The sequence below is a fragment of the Sorex fumeus genome, unplaced genomic scaffold (genome assembly GCF_029834395.1).
Source record: "Sorex fumeus unplaced genomic scaffold, SorFum_2.1 ptg000285l, whole genome shotgun sequence".
NCBI lineage: Eukaryota > Metazoa > Chordata > Mammalia > Eulipotyphla > Soricidae > Sorex > Sorex fumeus.
In genome coordinates, this window is record NW_026606342.1 from 187,821 (window position 1) to 207,103 (window position 19,283).

At 52.3% G+C, this 19,283-nt stretch overlaps 1 protein-coding gene across 1 annotated transcript; it reads left to right on the top strand.

Annotated features, from left to right (window-relative positions):
• The first annotated feature begins 543 nt into the window (after positions 1-543).
• Positions 544-14,583, top strand: WDR31 (WD repeat domain 31). The gene is made up of 9 exons (XM_056109529.1): positions 544-590; positions 1,125-1,254; positions 3,631-3,705; positions 5,780-5,924; positions 6,016-6,116; positions 9,028-9,095; positions 10,319-10,460; positions 11,886-12,048; positions 14,261-14,583. Exons 1-9 carry the CDS (start codon positions 544-546, stop codon positions 14,419-14,421), a joined length of 1,032 nt encoding a protein of 343 aa, XP_055965504.1. The 3' UTR covers positions 14,422-14,583.
• The last annotated feature ends 4,700 nt before the right edge of the window (positions 14,584-19,283 follow it).

Below are 19,283 nucleotides of genomic sequence, written 5' to 3' on the forward strand. Positions count from 1 at the left end.
GTACAGCGAATAGGGTGTTTGCCTTACACACAGCCAACCTGGGTGGAATTTCGGCATTCCATATGGTCCCCTGAGCACTGTCAGGAATAATTCCTGAGTGCAGAGACAGAAATCACACTTGAGCATCACCAGGTGTGGCCCCAAAGCCAAAATCAATCTATCAATCAATCAATAAAATTTTTAAAAGCTGAGCTGGAGAGATCGTACAGCAGGGTAGGTGCTTACCTTGCATGCAGCCAACCTGAACTTGATCCCCGGCACCCCATAATGGCCCCCTGGTCACTACCAAAAGTGATACCTGAGTGCAGATCTGGGGTAACCCCTGAGCACCACCGGAAGCAAACTCCAAGCACTGTGCCAGGAGTAGCGCCTGAATATTCCCTTGTACCTCCGAACCAAACCAAACCAACCAAAACAGTAACCACTTACATTCTTCTTTTAACTAAACAGGGAATACAATTCCAGTACCCGCAAGAGACGTGAATACCCGCGTGCCAGCTAACACAAGCTGCTCCTCGGGGTTCTTTTAGGTTCTGTTCTGTGATGGGGAAACTGCAAAGCAAACTCAAATACAGCACTTATAAATACAGGTACCGGTTCTACTGTCGGGGCCCAGCCTTAGGATGAAGGATAAACATCTCCACTAGAGAAGGGGTGGAGGGCGGGGGTCAGGGGACAGAGCCTGGCTCGTGGGAGGCCCTGACTTGCATTCCTGGTGGTCCACTGCCAGGATTGGCCATGCCCTGAGCCCAGCACTGCCCTCGAGGCCCCCACAACAAATGCTGCAGTGAATTGAACAAGAGAGAGAGCAGGGAATGGGGACTTTGCTGCAAAAGTCTGGGCTACTTCCTTCTGGGTCATAGTGAGCCTGTTAGTGTCTGCAGCCACACTAACGGGAACCAGCGTATTGGGCGGGGGGTGGGGGGTGGGGTGGGGGGGTGATTCTAGCGTGAGCAACGACTCCTGGGGATTCCCCTTTCTCAGAGTCCATCTTTTGGTCACCCTGCATGTTTTCAGAGCACCCTCAATTCTGGCAACCTCTGTGAGCCTCCTTTCTCTCTCCCTTCCCTCTGTCTCCTCAATACAAAAGGCGGGGCATCTCACTCTCATCCTCTCTCCAGCAGGCCTGATGGAATTATAGAGGAGAGGGTCCCAGCAAAGACTCTGCAGCAGTACAGCCCCGCTCATGTGGATTCCGTCTCTGTGGTGGCTGCGCTGAACTCAGACCTTTGTGTCTCTGGAGGAAAAGACCAGGTGGGGTTTGCTTCCCCGGGGGCCCACTTACTGGAGGGAAGGGAAGCGTTTTTGAAAGGCAGGCCAGGGTTTGCGTTTCTGGCCACAGCATTGAGGAGTGTGAACTGATGGGCTTTCGGATCAGACTGGGGTTAAATCCCTACTCTATTCCTTCAGGCGAGTCTTCAATTTTGATGACCCTTAGTATCCTTATCTTTTATTTTATTTTATTTTTATTTATTTATTTGCTTTTTTGGGTCACACCCAGCGATGCTCAGGAGTTATTCCTGGCTCTGCACTCAGGAATTACTCCTGGCGGTGCTTGGGGGACCATATGGGATGCTGGGGATCGAACCCAGGTTGGCCGCGTGCAAGGCAAACGCCCTACTCACTGTGCTATCGCCCTGGCCCCTCTTTATCTGTTAAGCACCATTCATCATGCCAACCTCAGAGGACAGTTGTGAGGATTTTATATGGTATGTCTTTGGCTCTCTGCCATAACACCCAAAGGCCTTGGGAGTGGGAATGGGGGCTTAAGGCCACACTCAAATGCCCAGGGGACCATATGTGGTGCAGGGGATTCAAGCTGCAGGCAAGGCAAGTGTCTTACCTCCTGCACTAGCCCTCGACCCCAAGGGCTTTCTGTGAGTGACAGATTATACATTAATTCAGTCACCCAGCACTGCCACACACACACAGGAGCGATTTGGCAGCAAATGGAGCCTCGAGTTCCTGCTTTCATGCTGCTTTTTTGCCGGATGTCTACACGGGTACACATCTGGCTCCCTTCCTCCCAGGTGCTGGTCCCCCCTCCCGATGTCACTCTGAGTCAGGTTGCTTCCTGTCCTTTATATTTGGATCCATCAGAGCACTCACAGCTAAGACACTGGCAGCAGAGATTGTGATTCTTTCACAGTCAGTGATCCCTCTCGTTTTTCAGTAGCCTGTTAAATCTCCAAATTCCATTTTCATACTGTTTTTCACTCATTAGGAGACATCTGGGTTTTCACATTTTCCAGACCTTTGAAATGAGGCTATCTGGAAATGGATAAAGTATGGTATAATTCATTGGGTGACATTTTGTTTTAAACTTCATACCTTGGACATATGAAATTGTATTTCTGTGATCCTAACCTGTGAGGGGCATCAAGGGCAGGGATTAGCCTCTCTGTGTGGCAGATTAAGGAACTCGGACAGAACTAGGTCCCGTGCTAACCTGCTCTTGCAATGAACTGCAGAGATCACGTCTAGAGCCAGAGGAAGCTTTCAGAACCATGTGTCAGGGAGAGGTGCTGGTGATGGAGCAGGGAAGAATATGCCTGGGAAAAGGATGGGAGAACCTTTTAACATGATCCTCTCTGGAAGATGGGCTTATGAAGGTTTTTTTTTAATATTAAAAAATATGTGTATGGAACCAGATCGATAGTATACAGCAAGTAAGGTGTTTACCTGGCATGCAGCTGACCCAGGTTCAATCCCCAGCACTCCATAAGGTTCCTGGAGTAATGTCAGGAGCAATCTCTTACGTGCAGCGCCAGGAATAAGCTCTGAGCACTGCCGGCTGTGGCCCATACTCCCTGTCCCCTCAAAACTCTGTGTGATCTGCCTCACAGTTGTGAGCAGATAACTTAAGACTTCTGAACTGTACACTTGAGAATGATTCAGATGGCAAATTCAAAAAGTAAAAAAAAAAAATCAGGACCAAAGAGATAGTACAGCAGGTGTGGTATTTGCCTTGCATGTGACCAACCCCAGATCAATCCCCTGCCTCCCATATGGTCCCCTGAGTCCTGCTAGAAATGATCTCTGACCACAGCCAGGTATGGCCCAGAAACTCAGTAAACCATTTTTTTTTTTTTTTGCTCTTTTGGGTCATACCCAGCAGTGCACAGGGGTTACTCCTGGCTCTGCACTCAGGAGTTACTCCTGGCGGTGCTCAGGGGACCTTATGGGATGCTGGGAACCAAACCTGGGTCGGCCGCATGCAAGGCAAATGCCCTCCCCGCTGTGCCATCTCTCCAGCCTCCATTTGTTTTTTTTTAATCAAAGTAAACGTTGGAGGAAACAAATCCTTCTCAGAATTCTCCTTCAGCATCTACGGTCAGAAGACCCCCCTGATTCAGGTCCCCAGGGAGAGTTAGTCCAGACCTGTCAGGAAGGCTCGGAGAAGTGACCTGGTGTCTCGGGGAGAAACAAGGAACAGCCAGGAGAACAGAAGAGAGAAGCTCAGATCGGGGGGCATAGCAGGAGGGAACAATAGTAAATACCCTGACACTTGGTGCAAGTTCCGTGACAGAGCAGGAGAGAGTAAGCGGCAAATGCAGGAACGTGTTGCTGCTGCCCCACTGAGCAGGACTTTGCCACAACTAAAAGCGTCTAACGACTGACTCTCCCCAGACCGTTGTGGCCTATAACTGGAAAACTGGAAATGTGGTGAAAAGGTTCAAAGGACATGAACGCGAAATCACTAAGGTAATTGTCGGTGGTGGTTATTCCAGAGGGAATTTGGACCTAAGTAAAGGGATCCCTAATAGCTTTAAGCTGGAGAATGATTGGCTGTCACAGCTTTTTGGGAGGGGAGGGGAAGGTTTGGGCCCCACTGGGTGGTGCCCTGGGGATCATATATGGTGCTGGGGTCACAGCGACTCGGCTGTGCACAAGGCAAGTGCCTTTGTCTTCTTTATTACTCTCTGCCCCCCAACATTCCGTCTTAAGGAAGAAATGCTGGGCTTCAACAATGGTGGAGGGAAGTGGGCACTCAGGAAGGGGCGGTGGTGCTGCTGAAAGTTGCTGACGCGTTATGCTTGAAACCCTGTCCATAACAGAATTGTGAACTTTGGTGCCCCAAATTAATTTGTTTTTAAAGTGCTTGGGGGTGGGGGGGCTGGAGCTATAGTACAGCGGGGAGGGCGTTTGCCTTGTACACGGCCAACCTGGTTCGATTCCCAGCATTCCATATGGTCCCCCGAACACCGCCAATAGTAATTCTTGAGTGCAAAGCCAGGAGTAACCCCTGTGCATCACCAGGTGTAACCCCCCCCACCCCCGCAAAAAGTGCTTGGGGCTGGAGTGATAGTGCCGAGATTAAGATAAGCCACCTATGTTGTGTTTGATCCCTGGCACCACAAATGGTTTCCCAAGTGATCCCTGAGCACAGAGCCAGGAGTAAGCCCTGACTTCCGGGTGTGACCCAACACTCCAGACAAAAAACGAGTGCCTGTTATAAAACAGGTTGGTAGGTGGGAGGGAAACTGGATGACATTTGTGGAGTAAAGTGGACACTGGTGAAGGTGGATTGGTGTCAGAACATTGTATGCCTGAAACTCAATCATGAGTAACTCTAATTCATGGTGACTGAAGAAAAAAAAAAGTTAAGGGTGAGAGCAATAGCACAGCGGTAGGGCATTTGCCTTGCACGCAGCCAACATGGGCGACCCGAGTTCGATTCCTCCGCCCCTCTCGGAGAGCCCGGCAAGCTACCGAGAGTATCTCGCCCGCATGGCAGAGCCTGGCAAGCTCCCCGAGACGTATTCGATATGCCAAACACAGTAACAACAAAGTCTCCAATGGAGACGTTACTGGGCCCGCTCGAGCAAATCGATGATCAACGGGAGGGCCTTTACCTTTACCTTTACCCTTAAAAAACAATTAAAAATCTTAAAAAAAAAAAAATGCCTGCAGCTTCATTCATGCCTTAAAGCCCTACTTCAGGAAAAGCAGACCTCTGGCCTAGCTGTTGTTGCTGGTGTATCTGATATGAGGCCTATTTTGTTAGCTAGCTCTTACTAGCTCAGATGGTAGAGAGAGAACAGCTCTCTAGACTTCCCTAATTTGGTAGTCATCCATATTCAAAACTTGTGTGTTTAGTATACGTAGAACAGTCAAAGAGCTCTATGCTCAGGAACCTTCTAGACTAGTAGAGGGATTTTTTGTGTGTATGTGGGGGAGGCATAGCCAGCAGTGCTTGGGGATGCTGTTCAGTGCTCGGGATCTAGCTACGTGCAAAGTGAGCTCCTTAATCGCTGTAGTATCTCTCTGGCCTCCTTTGGGGAAACGTGCAAAAGGTCAACCGTAGCTGAACAAATACTGTTAAGTGGCGTTGGGGAGTGGAAATGAGCTTCCAGGAAAATGACAAGAGCACGTGGAGACTTAGACACCTCCTCCAAGGTGAAACTACAATTCAGAAGAGGCACGCTCCTTAACAATGGAACTAGACGTCAGCTGTGGTCCTCTGCGCAGGACTCGGTGTTTACTTGCCGAAGAAGGTGCCTGAACGGCACCGAGAGAACATGATGCATCCCCCCCCCCCCACTCTCAGCTGACCTGCCCATTTGAAAGTCCGATCGAGGGCCAGGGATGCCCTGCGGGTAGGGCACTTGCCCTCCGTGCCGCCAGCCCAGGGTCGCTCCCAGGCACGACCTGATGTGATCGCTGTGTCACTGGGTTCAGCCCGGAGGGCTTCCCCCGCACCCCGAGGCTGCCAGGTGTGGCCCCCCAACAAACAAGAGGGGCGTGCAGGAGCCTTTTCGTCCCTGTCCTTGCGCAGATCGCCCTCGGCTCCGGGTCGGACCAGTTCTTCAGCGCCTCTCGCGACCGGAGGGTCCTGATGTGGGACCTGCACCGCCCGGGGCCGCCCCTGCAGCAGCTGCTGGGCCACGCCTTGGTGGTCACCGGCGTGGCCGTGAGTCCAGGTACGGGCGGGCAGAGCCCTTCCCGCGGCCCGGCGCCGCCCCTCGGCCCGCTGGGCCCCGCTCACGGGGGTCCCCGCGCCCTTGCCCCCAGACTCCTCGCAGCTGTGCTCGGGCTCCCGGGACAACACCCTGCTTCTCTGGGACGTGGGGCGCGGCCAGTGCGTGCGGAGCGCGTCCGTCTCCCGGAACCTGGTAGGCACTGCCCGGGCAGGGCGGGCAAGGGGGCGTGGGGGGGAGGGCAGGGCCCCCGGAGGGAGGGACTGGAGCGCATTCCTGGCCTGGGTCAGTTCCTGCTGAGCCTCTGTAGCCCCCGCCTCGAGGGTGATTGGGTTCGAACAATTCTGGCCCTGTTATGTAAGAATTTTAAATGATGCCCTTATTTTATTCCCTCAAAATAGCCTTATGGAACCCCCCACCCCTCCCCAACCACACGCCCAGGGGGAGATGTTCCAAGACACTCAGAACATTTCTGGAGCCATGGATAGCATGTGACCCCTATCCATGCCTTCTCTTTTTACGTGTGTACAAACCTGCTATGAAATTTAACTTATAAACTGGGCCCAGCAAGAGATGACAAGCAATAGGTAACAATAAAATAGACCAATTGTAACCGTGTCTTTAAAATATCTTCTTTTTCTTTGCTTTCTTTTTTTTTTTTTTTTTTTTTTTTGCGGTGCCAGGGATCGAACCCAGGTCTACTGCATGCAGCACACCCTGGGCTTAGAGTTCCTCTCTTGAGACCTCCACAGGGGAGGCGGGCCCACTGTGTTCCCTATCTTCTGTGCCCAGGCCCTGTGCTGAGTGCTGGGGCAGCAGGGCTGTGGGCCGGGGAACAGGGCTCTGTCCTCGAAACCTCATGGCTTATGCACAGGTAACGAGGCAGGGAAACAAGTGGGGTCTTTTTTGAGAGGTGTGATTTGCTTCTGTGATTGGTTTCCAGGCTGGAATTTCCTGGCAGTGGACTGGTACTCGAAGACCACAGCCGGTTCCCCTGGCTGGTGCCCGGGATTGCAGCCAGAGCCTCACACACGCGAGGCAGGTGCTCTGCCACTGGCCACAGCTGAGACCTCAGCTTGTCTGATTTTGAAAACAACTCCCAGCGGCCTGGTGTGTTTGCCCTATGCCCTCCCTGTGTGTGGGCTTTGCTAGAGGCAATCCAGTTGGGTTGGTTTTTGGAAACAGTTTTGTGCTTGTCCAGCAGGGGGCTCTGGAGATATAGAGAAACAAAAACATTTTTTTTTTTTTAAATTGAATCACTGTGAGATACAGTTAAAAAGCTTTCATGTTTGACTTTCAGTCATACAATGATCGGACACCCATCCCTCCACCAGTGCACATTTTCCACCACCCGTGTCCCCAGTATTCCCCCTCCCTCACCCCCACATCCCACCCCACCCCCGCCTCCATGGTAGACAACTTCCCCCATACTCTCTACTTTTGGGCATTATCGTTTGCAATACAGATACTGAGAGGCTATCACGTTTGGTCCTTTATCTACTTTCAGCACACATCTCCCATCCCGAACGATCCCTCCAACCATCGTTGACTCAGTGATCCCTTCTCTATCCCCGCTGCCTTCTCCCCCAGCTCATGAGGCAGGCTTCCAACTGTAGACCAGTCTTCCTGGCCCTTGTCTCTGCTGTCCTTGGTTGTTAGTCTCATATTATGTTACTTTATATTCCACAAATGAGTGCAGTCATTCTATAGACTCATTTCACTTAGCATGATACTCTCCATGTCCATCCACTTATAAATTTAAAACTTGCAAATATCATGACTTTATCTCTCCTAACAGCTGCATCGTGTTCCATTGTGTAGATGTACCAAAGTTTCTCTAACCTGTTCTCGGGCACTGAGGTTGTTTCCAGATTCTGGCTCTTGTGAACAGTGCTGCAATAAACATACAGGTGCAGATGTCATTTCTGCTGTGCTTTTTTGCACCTCTGGGATATATTCCCAGAAGTGGACCTTATATATATAAGAATATATATGGAATATATATGGAATATATATATATTGAATGGGTCGTATGGAAGCTCAGTTCCTAGTTTTTTAAGGAATGGCCATATTGTTTTTCAGAAAGGCTGGACCAGTCAGGATTCCCACCAACAATGAAAGAGAGTTCCTTTCTCCCCACATCAGTGCCAGCACTGGTTGTTCTTGTTCTCTTTGATATGTTTCAGTCTCTGTGGTGTGAGATGATATCTCATTGTTTTGATTTGCATCTCCCTGATGATTAGTGATGTAGAGCATTTTTTCATGTGCCTTTTGGCCATTTGTATTTCTTTTTTGAGGAAGTTTCTGTTCATTTCTTTTCCCCATATTTTGATGGGGTTGGAGGTTTTTTCTTTTACAATTCTACTAATGTCTTGTATATCCTGGATATTAACCCCTGATCTGATGGGTGTTGGTAAATCATTTTTCCCATTCTATGGGCACTCTCTGGATTTTGGTCACTGTTTCTTTTGACATGCAGAAGCTTCCTAGTTTAATGTAGTCCCATTTGTTTATGTTTGTTTCCACTTGCTTGGTCAGTGGTGTTTCATCCTTAAAGATACCTTCAGCTTCAGTGTCATAGAGGTTCTGCCTACGTTTTCCTCCGTGTACCTTATGGATATTGAGGTCTCTAATCCACTTTGATCTGACTTTTGTGCCTGGCATTAGACAGAGGTCTGAGTTTACTATTCTGCAGGTAGCTGTCCAGTTTTCCCAGCACCACTTGTTGAAGAGGCTTTCCTTCAAGGACACTTTTCTAGGGTGGCCTCAGCTGGGGATGGGGGTGGGGGTTAGTGCCCCATCTTACAGCAGGGGCTGTCCTGTCTCCTGCGCTGCATCCAGCCAGCAGGACTGGCACACATCAGGGTTTTGGACATGCTGAGAGTGCCCGTGGGTATTCTGGAGCCCACACCGGGCCTCACTACTATACCAGCAGATGCAGACCAAATGTGCCAGCCTGGTGGGTATCCCTGCCCATGAGCTTCACCCAAGTCCAGTGCATGAGGTCAGTTTTCAGAGAAGGTGGGTGAGAGGCTCTTTAGCTTTACGAGAATTGCGACAGGGCAGTGGCTTGGGATGGAGACACTGAAACCTCTACTTCTTCCAGGTCACTCACCTGTGCTGGGTTCCCCGAGAGCCATACTTACTGCAGACCTCAGAGGACAAAACCCTCAGGTGGGCTTCTGTGGCAGTGACTGTATTTCTAGGGAAAGCTTGCAGCTCTGTTCCCACTCCCCTTCACCATAAAACTGTGCCCTTCCCTGGTCCTGGCTGGGGGTGGAGCTGGGGCCTCCGTGATCTGGCCTGAGGCACCTGGAGAGCAGTTGAGTGGCAGAGGCTCAATGCTGGTTCTGGGCATCTCAGGGTACATGAGTCAGCCGCCCCTCCCTGTCCAGAGGAAGCTCAGGTTCCTTCAGTCAGCCTGGCTCTATGTGCTACTCCCGATTGGTTCCTAAGGCTGTCTGTCACGTGGGGTCAGAATCACAGTCAAGGAAGCTGAAGGAAGCAAACTATTTCTAGCCTAGAAAGCATGACTGGAAACTTTGGATCTCATGAGATTTCACTTAGAAAATGTCGAGAACGAGACAAGAAACTAGAAATGAGACAAAGGGTATATTTTAGTGGGTCCCATGGCCCAGGGTGGCCAGGGCCACGACATCTTTCCAAGTAAACTCTGAAATGATGCCCAGTTCTCTATATTATTATAAATACCTTCAACAAAGTAAACTTTGGGACTGGAGATAAAATAGAGTGGGTATTGCTTTGCATGGAGCTGACCCAGGTTCAACCTCTGGCATCCCATTTGGTCTCCTGAGCGCCACTAGGAGTAAGTCCTGAGTGCAGAGCCAGAAGTAACCTCTGAGCATCACTGCTGGGTGTGGTCCAAACAACTGGAAAATAAAATAAGTCTTAAGAAATAAACTTGTGGGCCAGAGCAGGGTGCTTGCCTTGTACCTGCCAACTCGGGTTTGATTCCTGGCGTCTCCTTTGGTTCCCCCGAGCTCCTCCAGGAGTAATTCCTAAGTGTAGACCCAGGAGTAACTGCTGAGCACCACTGGGTGGGGCCCAGAAACCAAATAAATAGATAAAAAATAAAAAAGCTTGAATCATAGGCACAGAAATAGACTTTACTCCCGTGGAAGCATCGTCTCAAATGACCAAGCTGGCAAATTCCCTGGCACAACTTAACGTCCTGGGCTGTCATTTCATTTTGCTTCTTGTCCACTTTGGCGTCTGTGAAGGTGGTTGGGTGGATGCTGCTGTTCAGAGCAATCGGAGCATTTTAGTCTGGCTGGACAGAGCGGCCAGGAGCCAACACTCTTAGTAGTCGTGCGCTACTGCACATGCGTTTGAAACCCATTTCCTGCAAGCTCATCTTCTGCTGTCATTTCTTCCAGATTGTGGGACAGTCGGGGGCTGCAGGTAGCTCACGTCTTTCCCGCCAAGCAGCACATCCAGACGTACTGTGAGGTCAGCGAGGACGGACACAGGTGTATCTCCTGCAGCAGTGGCTTTGAGGGGGAAGGCTGTGAAGCCACGGTGAGAGGCAGTGTGGGGGCCGGGGGCTGCTTGCTAGTGAGCCTGCTCCTCTCTTCCGGTGCTCCTCGGCTCCCAGACCGCCCTGGGACGGATTCCGGGCCGACTGGAGGTTTCATTCAGGCTTTCACCCAGGACACTCTGAATTGCTCCTAGGAAGGAGGATGGGACTGAGAGTCTAGCTGGAGAGGTACGAAAGGCAGAAGGGCCTGCTGGGGCCCTTCCCTCACTGTGTATTCAGGCATAGAAAAAGAGGCAGCTCCCTGGGAATTGGGGGCTGCGGTGTTGACCGGGAGCCCTGCTGTATCCCTCATTAACGTGCCTTTTCTTGCGATGAAGCTAGGGATAGATTCCTTCCGCTCCTTCACTCTACCTTGGCTGCCTAATTACAGACTCTCAGTTCTGAAGGTTACCTGGAGAGCCAAAGAGGGGAGTATAGGGGTTCAGGCACTTGACTGGCATTTGGCCAACCCCAGTTTGAATCCCTGCTGCCACATGAGGTCCCCAAGCACCACTAGGGGCTCACTCCTTGGGACAGAGCCAGGAATAACCCCGGCACACTGCTAGGTGTGGCTTCATTTCGTCTACCTCCACCCCAACATCAAGGGTTATCTAGGACCAGAAGATGTAGCTCAGCCGTCAAGAGTGTGGTTCTGGGTTTAAGCCCCAGAACTATTGGGGTGGGGGGGAAGGACCATCGAGTATCTAAATAGAACCGTTAATGCTCCTATTTTATCATTGTATACTGGGGAGTAGCTGGTTATGCTGTGTGTGTTACCTCATTTAATCCAGTGATCACCTGTGAGTGAAGCACGGTGAGTATTTCTGTTTTCCGGCAAGTTGAAAGATCCCACCCCCGACCTCCCCTGGAGTAAGGGGCTGATGGGAGTTGGTTCCTAGGCTGCGCATAAAGCATCTCTGCTTCCAACTAAGCATTTCCAGCTCCTCCCACTCTTCCCTGGATGAAATGGGGCCCCATGACTTCATGTCTGGAGGACATAGTTCAGTCTACTCTCTCCCTGAGCCTTGTCCAAGTGTGGTCCACTGAGGCAGCCAGTGTGAGGCTGATGGCATTGTACTGAGGGTTGGCGTCCAGGCTTGAGTCAGAATCTGCTCCAGGCCCACATATACCACGGGGTGGATGGAAGGTGGCTCTTGAACTGTCATAGAAAGGGGCATCCCCAGGCTGTCCCCAACCACGAGGAAGAGAGCATCCCTCTTGCACATCCATCTGTCCACGCCATTTGGGGCAGAGTTGATGCTTAACATAACCACAGTCTGGACGAGTGCCTGGGGGCATGTGTGGGGTAAGTTAAGGGGCAAGAGTAGGTGAATCACAAGAGGGTGGCAAGGTGGGTATCAGTGAATGAGTGAGTTGGAGCTTGGGAGACAGGAATGCATGCACTGGCCCGTGTCATTGCCCTGCAGTTATGGGACCTCAGGCAGACGAGGAACCGAGTGTGCGAGTACAGGGGCCATTTCCAGACTGTCGCCTCCTGTGTCTTTCTACCAAGAGCACTGACCTCGGTGCCCACGATCGCCACCTCATCGCATGACTGCAAAGTGAAGATTTGGAACGAAGACACTGGAGGTGAGGAGTCTGCTGTGAGTGCTTCTCACGGGTCCAGAAAGCCCCAAAGTCTTCCTTAAAATGGTTTCTTTCCATCACTCAGCATGTACAAGCCACCTGTGTCCCCCCAGAACTCTGTTCCCTCAGGGTTAAGACAGGACACCAAGGATCCAGAATGACTGTTAGCTGTCACCTGTGTGCCCGGCCCGCAGTACAGACCATCCCTGAGATCACACTTCCGTTTGACTCACGCTCAACCTGACGTTGCCCATCAGCCCTGAATGGTGGTGCTCAAATTGTCTGAGAAGGGACCAGATTGTTGTTTCAATTTTTTTTAAATACTTTCCTAGGCTTGGGGCCAAAGTGTTGTTTTTTAATTTTATTATCTTTATGTATTATTATTACATTTTTAGTTTTTGGTACTCAGGACTTGCTCCTGTCTGCACTCAAGGACCTCACCTGAGGAGCAGGAGTGACAGCACAGCCGGTCGGGCGTTTGCCCTGTCAACTTGGGTTCGATTCCCAGCATCCCACATGGTCCCCCGAACACCGCCAGGAGTAATTCCTGAGTACAGAGCCAGGAGTAACCTCTGTGCATCGCTGGGTGTGGCCCAAAAAGCGGGGGGGGGGGGGGAGGGGGGAGAAGGGAGGGGAAGGATCTCACCTGCAGGTGCTCGGGGAACCAGATGGGGTGCCAGGGATGGAGCCCGGCTCAGCCACATGCAAGGCAAGTGCGATACCTGCTGCACTATTACTCCAGCCGTCGTTTTTATTTTCTTTATGGTGCCAGGGATTGATTCCAGGACTTTATGACTCTCTGCCTCTGAGCCACAGCCCTGGCCCAAGAATTATCTTTTAAAAATCCGTTTCCACAGATTAAAGGGAAGCCTCCACTCTTGGTGAGGTGGAGGTGGAGGTAGAGAAGGGAGAGTGTCAAAAAAGACTTGCCTATTCTGGTTTGGCTACAAAGCTTTGCGGAATAAGGCCGTGGCACTAGAGACAAAGATGTTTCACGGAACGCGGCTTCCCTGAGCCATCCCTGGTGTGGATCCCTAGAGCCCCTTCCTGCTGTGTAGCTTGGTCAGCGCAGGCAGGTTGGCAGAGGGTGCGAGTGGAGGCCGCTGGGGTTCCCTCTCCTAGAGAGCTGACTGGCCAGCGCCCCGCCGCCTCCCTGCCTCTTGTCCTGGAGGCCAAGTTCTGTTCCCAGCAGAGGAGAGGGTCGCCCACCCAGAGGATGCATGTGGGGCCACGTCTGGGGTTCACCGGCCACTGAGGGCAGCCCCAGCCCTTCACCCGCCAGGGCCTGCTGCAGCCGTGGAGGTGTAGCTGTCACCATGGCCAGGAGGGCGATGCTTCGGGGCGGAGAGCACCGACCTGGAGCAGGCAGGCAAGGCTGGCGGTGCGCCCTGCCCACGGAGCGTGCAGCCTCCACAAGGGGACAGGGGGAGACTGCATACCCGGGAGCCCCCATCGTGCCTGTCAGGGCCCCATGTTATCCTTGTCTTGATGGTGCAGGTCCCCAAGAAATCAGCCTCTAAAAAGCACCCTCCTCGCCCTACCCTGCCTTGCCCGGCCCGGCCCTGCCCTGGGCTTTGGTCCATGGACAGGTCACTGAGGGCAGTTTCTTAATTTTATTTTTGGGTCAAACAGAGGGGTTCACTCCTGGCTTGGTTTGCTTTTTGGGTCACACCCGGCAATGCACAGGGGTTACTCCTGGCTCTGCACTCAGGAGTTACTCCTGGCGGTGCTCAGGGGACCATATGGGATACTGGGAATCGAACCCGGGTCGGCCACATGCAAGGCAAACGCCCTACCTGCTGTGCTATCTCTCCAGCCCCCTGGCTTGGTTTTCAGGGGTCATTCCTGGCAGGTCCCAGGGGACTCTGGTGCCAGAAATCAAATCTGGGCCTCTTGCTTCCACCTGTGGAGCCATCAATATTGTCCCTGAGGGCAGCATTGGAAGGGAGGGTGATGTTGTACACACACACACACACACACACACACACACCCATACACATACAATGGCATGCCGGGGGAGCACTGTCTGTTGTCTGCTGTAGTGAAGTCTCAGGTTGACCTAGTTCTCCTGTCCCTTGGGTCCAGGTGTCCCAGTGACAGAGTCCTTCCCCTGGGGCTCTCTTCTCCGGGTTGGATTTGCATGGCACTAGCTTACTTCACAGCACTTCTCGAAAGGCCGCTGGTTCTGACCTGCCGGTTGCCCTCCCTTCCCCAGCCTGCCTCTCCACCCTGTCGCTGGACGGGTCCGGACCGCTGACTTCCCTGGCCGTGGGCGACACCAGCTTCTTGTTGTGCGCGAGTTTCAACAGAGGAATTCACTTGCTGCGCGTGGACCAGAGCCGAGGGCTGGAACTGCGGCAGGTGGCAGCCTTCTGAGGCCAGGAGAGTCTTCAGACAATAGACTCCCGTGGCCCTCCTTGCTCAGCGTGGCTGTGTCTTTCCACATCCCCCGCAGGAAACCGTGTAGTGCTGGCGTTCTTCATTAGATTCACTTAGGAGGTTTATCCGTCCATGGTTCCACGTCAGGCACAAGTTTAGAACCAGGAACCATGCACAAGATGTCGTGGAAGTCAAACCCAGGCACAGGTTTCAGTGAGCGTGGGGTGCTGTTCTTCAACACGCCACGGCTCCAAACGCTGGCCTCAGTGTGTGTGGGGTGGGGTCTTACTAGGTCTGCGGCTACTGAACTTGTCTGTGTCTCTGCAAAAGACAAAAGCAGAGACACTGCAGAGACACTTCGTCAAAGGAGAAAAGTGAGTGCTGGGAAAGGGCAGGTGGGGAAGTCACCCCTGGGAGTGACTACGCAGACGGGAAGTCTGCACACCTCAGAGTTGGTGGCCTGCAGAGAGGGGCAGCCATGTCCTTGCATGAAGAGTCCTGGGCTCCCTGGAGCTCTGGGATGCTGCTGCAAAGACGGGATAAAGCCATGCCCAGGGCACCAGGCTGGATGGCTGGAGACACGCGGCAGCGCATGGCTGGCATTTGCCTTACCCGCCAGCCTGTTCCACTCCAGCCACCACTGCCCAGCAAGGCGGAGAATCAGGCAAGAGGGGGCTGGAGCGATTGGGTGTTTGCCTTGCACGTGGCCAGTGCAAGTTCAATCCCCAGCATCCCATACGGTCCCCCAAGCACTGCCAGGAGTAATTCCTGAGTGCCGAGCTAGGAGTAACCCCTGAGCATTGCTGGGTGTGACCCAAAAAGAAAAAAATTATTTAGGGCAAGAAACCAGGTTCGGGGGACCAGAGGGATAGTGTATCAGGGAGGGCGTTTGCCTGCATGCGGCCAGCCAGAGTTCAATCTCCATCATCCCGTATGTTCCCCGGAGCATCCCAGGAGTAATTCCTGAGTGCAGAGCAAGAAGTAACCCTGGAGCATCAACAGGTGTGACCAAAAAAGCAAAAAATGAACAAAAAGAAACCAGGTTCAGATTCTATCCCCAGCATCCCATGTGGTCCCCCGAGCACTGCCAGGAGTAATTCCTGAGTGCAGAGCCAGGAGTAACCTCTGAGCATTGCTGGGTGTGGCCCCCAAACAAACAAACAAAAACATAAGGCCTTGTTTCTCAGAGGAGCAACTGCCTGGGGTGGGGTGGGGACACGGGCAGTCCCGGCGTGCTCTGGACTGAAGCCTTGGGAGTATAACTGCCGAGGGGGCAGGACAGGCCACAGCCACAGAACCTGGCCTAGAAGGGTCAGAGGTAGCAGTGTCGTCTGTGGGGGAGAAAAGGAAGAAAAGGTTCTATAATGAAGGCTGAAACAATTGAGCCCTTGGTTCGTTTGCGTCTCTTGTCTAGAAACTGTTTCTCGGAAAAGGCCTGAGGGAGGATAAGGGAATCCACCACAATAGCCCGGCGGTGGAAAATGTCCAGGGAAGAAAGTGCCCGGGACCCCAGTCTCAGCCCCTCGTCGGCAGGTGCCCCCAGCCCAGCCCCTGGGCCCCCAGAGAGCGGTTCACCCGATGTTCACTGCCCCCTTTCCCAGCCCCGGGAAGGAGAGTCCCTCCAGCCGTGACTACCCCACACGTCCAGCCCCTGGAGCCTGGCCTCTCCCTTGGGTGAAGGTCAGCCGTGTGCCCTCCTGCCTGACCCTAGCCCGGGAGCTCACAGCCCTGCACCCCTGCTCTACCTTGCCTTATCAGGACAGCTCCGGCCACCCACCCGTGACCGCACAGTGGGAGCCCGAGTTTGAATCTCGGTCCTCGTGTGCAGGTTATAAAATCACTATCTCTTGCCGTGACCATCAGGGCTTGTTCCTCCCAGGTGGTGTTCAAAGAGGCAGTGGGTGCTTGCACAGCCGGGACAAAACTCTTCCACATGAGGCATGGACCATCCTGTCACGGTCCCTCTCTCTCTCTCTTTTAAATCGAATCACCATGAAATACACAGTTGCAAAGTTGTTCATGTTCAGTCACATAATGTTCAACGCCCTCCCTTCACCAGCGTACGTTTCCCACCGCCAGTGTCTTCCTTTCCCTCCTGCCACCCCCCAAATCTTTTTTTTTTCTTTTTCTTTTTCTGTTTTTGGCCACACCAGCAGTCACAGCGTTTGCTCCTGGCTCTGCTCCGGGATCACTCCTGGTGGTTCAGGGACCACATGTAATGCCAGGGATTGAACTCAGGTCTTCTGCATGCAAGGCGAGCACCCTACCTGCTGTACTGTCATTTTCTAACCCTTTTAGCTTTTGTTCATCCATCAAAATGGAAACAATTAAAAAAAAAACAGCAACAAACAGTTACTTGAGTTACTTTTGTTTTACTTTTATTTGGGGTATTGGGCTACACACAGCCCTGCTCAGGAGCCGTCTCAGCCCTGTGCTCAGGGGTTGTCCTGGCAGCACTCAGCGCTGAATGGAGTCAGGGATTGAACTGGAGTCTCCTACATGCAAAGCATGTGCACAGCCCATTGAGCTACGTCTCCCTAGCCCCAGAAACTATAGTTCTTACTGCTGTTCCCATTGCACGGAGGAGGAAGCTGAGGTCCAGGGCCATTTTAGTCCTGCACTCACAGGGAGGGTCAAGAGCTGAGATTTCAACCTGACTTAAAGGCAGAATACTTTTCTCCACTCCCCTTTCCCTTTGCAAGGGGTCAGAACGTTTATCTTCCTTCCTTCCTTCCTTCCTTCCTTCCTTCCTCTTTCTCTCTCTCTTCTCTCTTTCCCCTCCCTCCCTCCATCCCTCCCTCCCTCCCTCCCTCCCTCCTTCCCTCCCTCTCTCCTTCCCTCTCTCTCTCTTTCTTTTTTCTTTTGGGGTCACACCTGGAGATGCACAGGGGTTATTCCTGGCTCATGCACTCAGGAATCACTCCTGGCAGTGCTCAGGGAACCATATGGAACGCTGGGAATCAAATCCTGGTGAGCAAGGCAGATGCCCTACCTACTGTGCTATCACTCCAGCCTCTTCCTTCCTTCCTTCCTTCCTTCCTTCCTTCCTTCCTTCCTTCTTTCCTTCCTTCCTCTCTCTTTCTCTCTCTCTCTCTTTCTTTCTTTCTCTCTTTCTTTCTTTCTTTCTTTCTTTCTTTCTTTCTTTCTTTCTTTCTTATTGAAGTTTTTGTTTCTGGCCAGACTCAGCAGTGCTCCAGGGCTAGGCTGGTCTGACGGTTCTTAGGGTCACTTGGCTGTGCTTGGGGGACTATGCGGTGCCGAGAACCAAACCACAGCCTCCCACCTGCACAGCGTGTGCTCCGGTTCTTTGTGCTTTCTCCCTTGCCCCATCAGCTTCATTTTAGGGACCCAGAGACCCGGAGGTTGCTCTTTTTGACAGCTCAGAGAACTTTCTGGGCAGGTGCCAGCAGACAGGCAGCTCTGGGGGAGGAGTCTGAGGGGCCTGGGTCTGTTGGTGCTCTTTTTTTCTCTAGGAGGGAGTGGGCAGAGAGTTGGGAAATACAAAGGAATGCGTCAGGACGGTCCCAGGAGAAGGGATGGAGAAGAAGAAGGTTCTCTTCCGGATACAGTCATTTCCCTGGACACTGCCCGTGGTCTTGATCTGAGCGTCCTTCCCTGGGTGGTCCGCAAAGGGCACAGAGGAATGAATTCAGTGTTCCCAGATGTGGAATGGTCCCCTGTGCCCCCTCAGACTCCTGGCCCCTGAACACGTCTGCAGGCTGCTGGGGAGCACCTGACATTTACAGAGAACCCCCAGACCACATCACTTTGGGGATTGCCCCTCTAAAGTCACAGGAAGACATTTCCCAAAGACTGCTGATTCCCCCCTCCCCCCCCCCCCAGGTAAGCACACAAAACCCTGAAGTCTGGCCAATTTCATATTTAAAGGTTGATTTTGTATTTAAATGTTATTTTGTTCTGTTAGGGCATCAGTGCTCAGGAACTCCTCTCGGGTCTGTGCTCAGGAGTCTCTGCGGGTGGTACCCCGGGAACCCTTCAGTCAGGGTTTGACCCAAGCCTCCCGCAGGCCCAGCTCCTCAACGAGCTCTCTCAGGCCCCCATAGTGAAATGTTAAACTCACACATTTACTTAAGTGTAGTCTTCTATGCGTCTGTCCTGCGTTGGTCCCAGGACCCTCCTTAGACTCTGACTGCGTTAGTTCCTTTTGCTGAAGAGCCTCGTGTTTGCCTTGGGCCTGCACATGTCCTGCCTCCACTTCATCTCTCTTGCGGCCACTGTGGGTAAGCGTGTGGGGGGGATGATTACTGCAGTGTCAGTGACTCTACCCTCCCACAGGGGGGGCACACGCCCTACTACCGGCCCTCTCCTGTGTCCTGGTCTTCCTACCTTCTGCTTACGATATACTTCAGGGGCCGAGGAGATGGCCCCGAGGGCTGGACCCCAGCACCTCACAGTTCCCCAAATGCTTGCGGGAACGGTCACTGAGCTAGTCGTCCTTGACACTGACTCCTTCCCCTCCCATAAGTAAATACAACTTTTTTTCTTTTTTCTTTTTTTAAGCGATATGCTTTAGACAGTACAGGGGGTTTAGGGCTTGCCTTACTCATGGTCGATGCCAGTTTGATCCAATACCCAATGTAGTCTGAGCTCCGCCAGGAGTAAACCCTGAACAATACCAGGTGTGGCCCAAATCTCCCCCTCAAAAAAAATACATATATGCATATATATATGTGCTTTGAGTCATAGGAGATTATTTAACCCTGTGGAAATAATTGTTACACTGTGTGTCACTTTCTAAGCTGAGCAAAGTGTGCATTTTGGCTCTAACAGGCCTTCGTAGCACTAACAGGAATAGTTTCAAGCCACCATTGGCTGAATTCATGCACGTGGAGCCCATG

Excerpts from the sequence above, each read along its gene's own strand:
- WDR31 (XM_056109529.1), top strand. The coding sequence starts at position 544 with ATGGGGAAACTGCAAAGCAAACTCAAATACAGCACTTATAAATACAG. Across the intron at positions 5,925-6,015 it reads CGGCGTGGCCGTGAGTCCAG|ACTCCTCGCAGCTGTGCTCG; the intron begins GTACGGGCGGGC and ends CCTTGCCCCCAG. Across the intron at positions 12,049-14,260 it reads TTGGAACGAAGACACTGGAG|CCTGCCTCTCCACCCTGTCG; the intron begins GTGAGGAGTCTG and ends TCCCTTCCCCAG.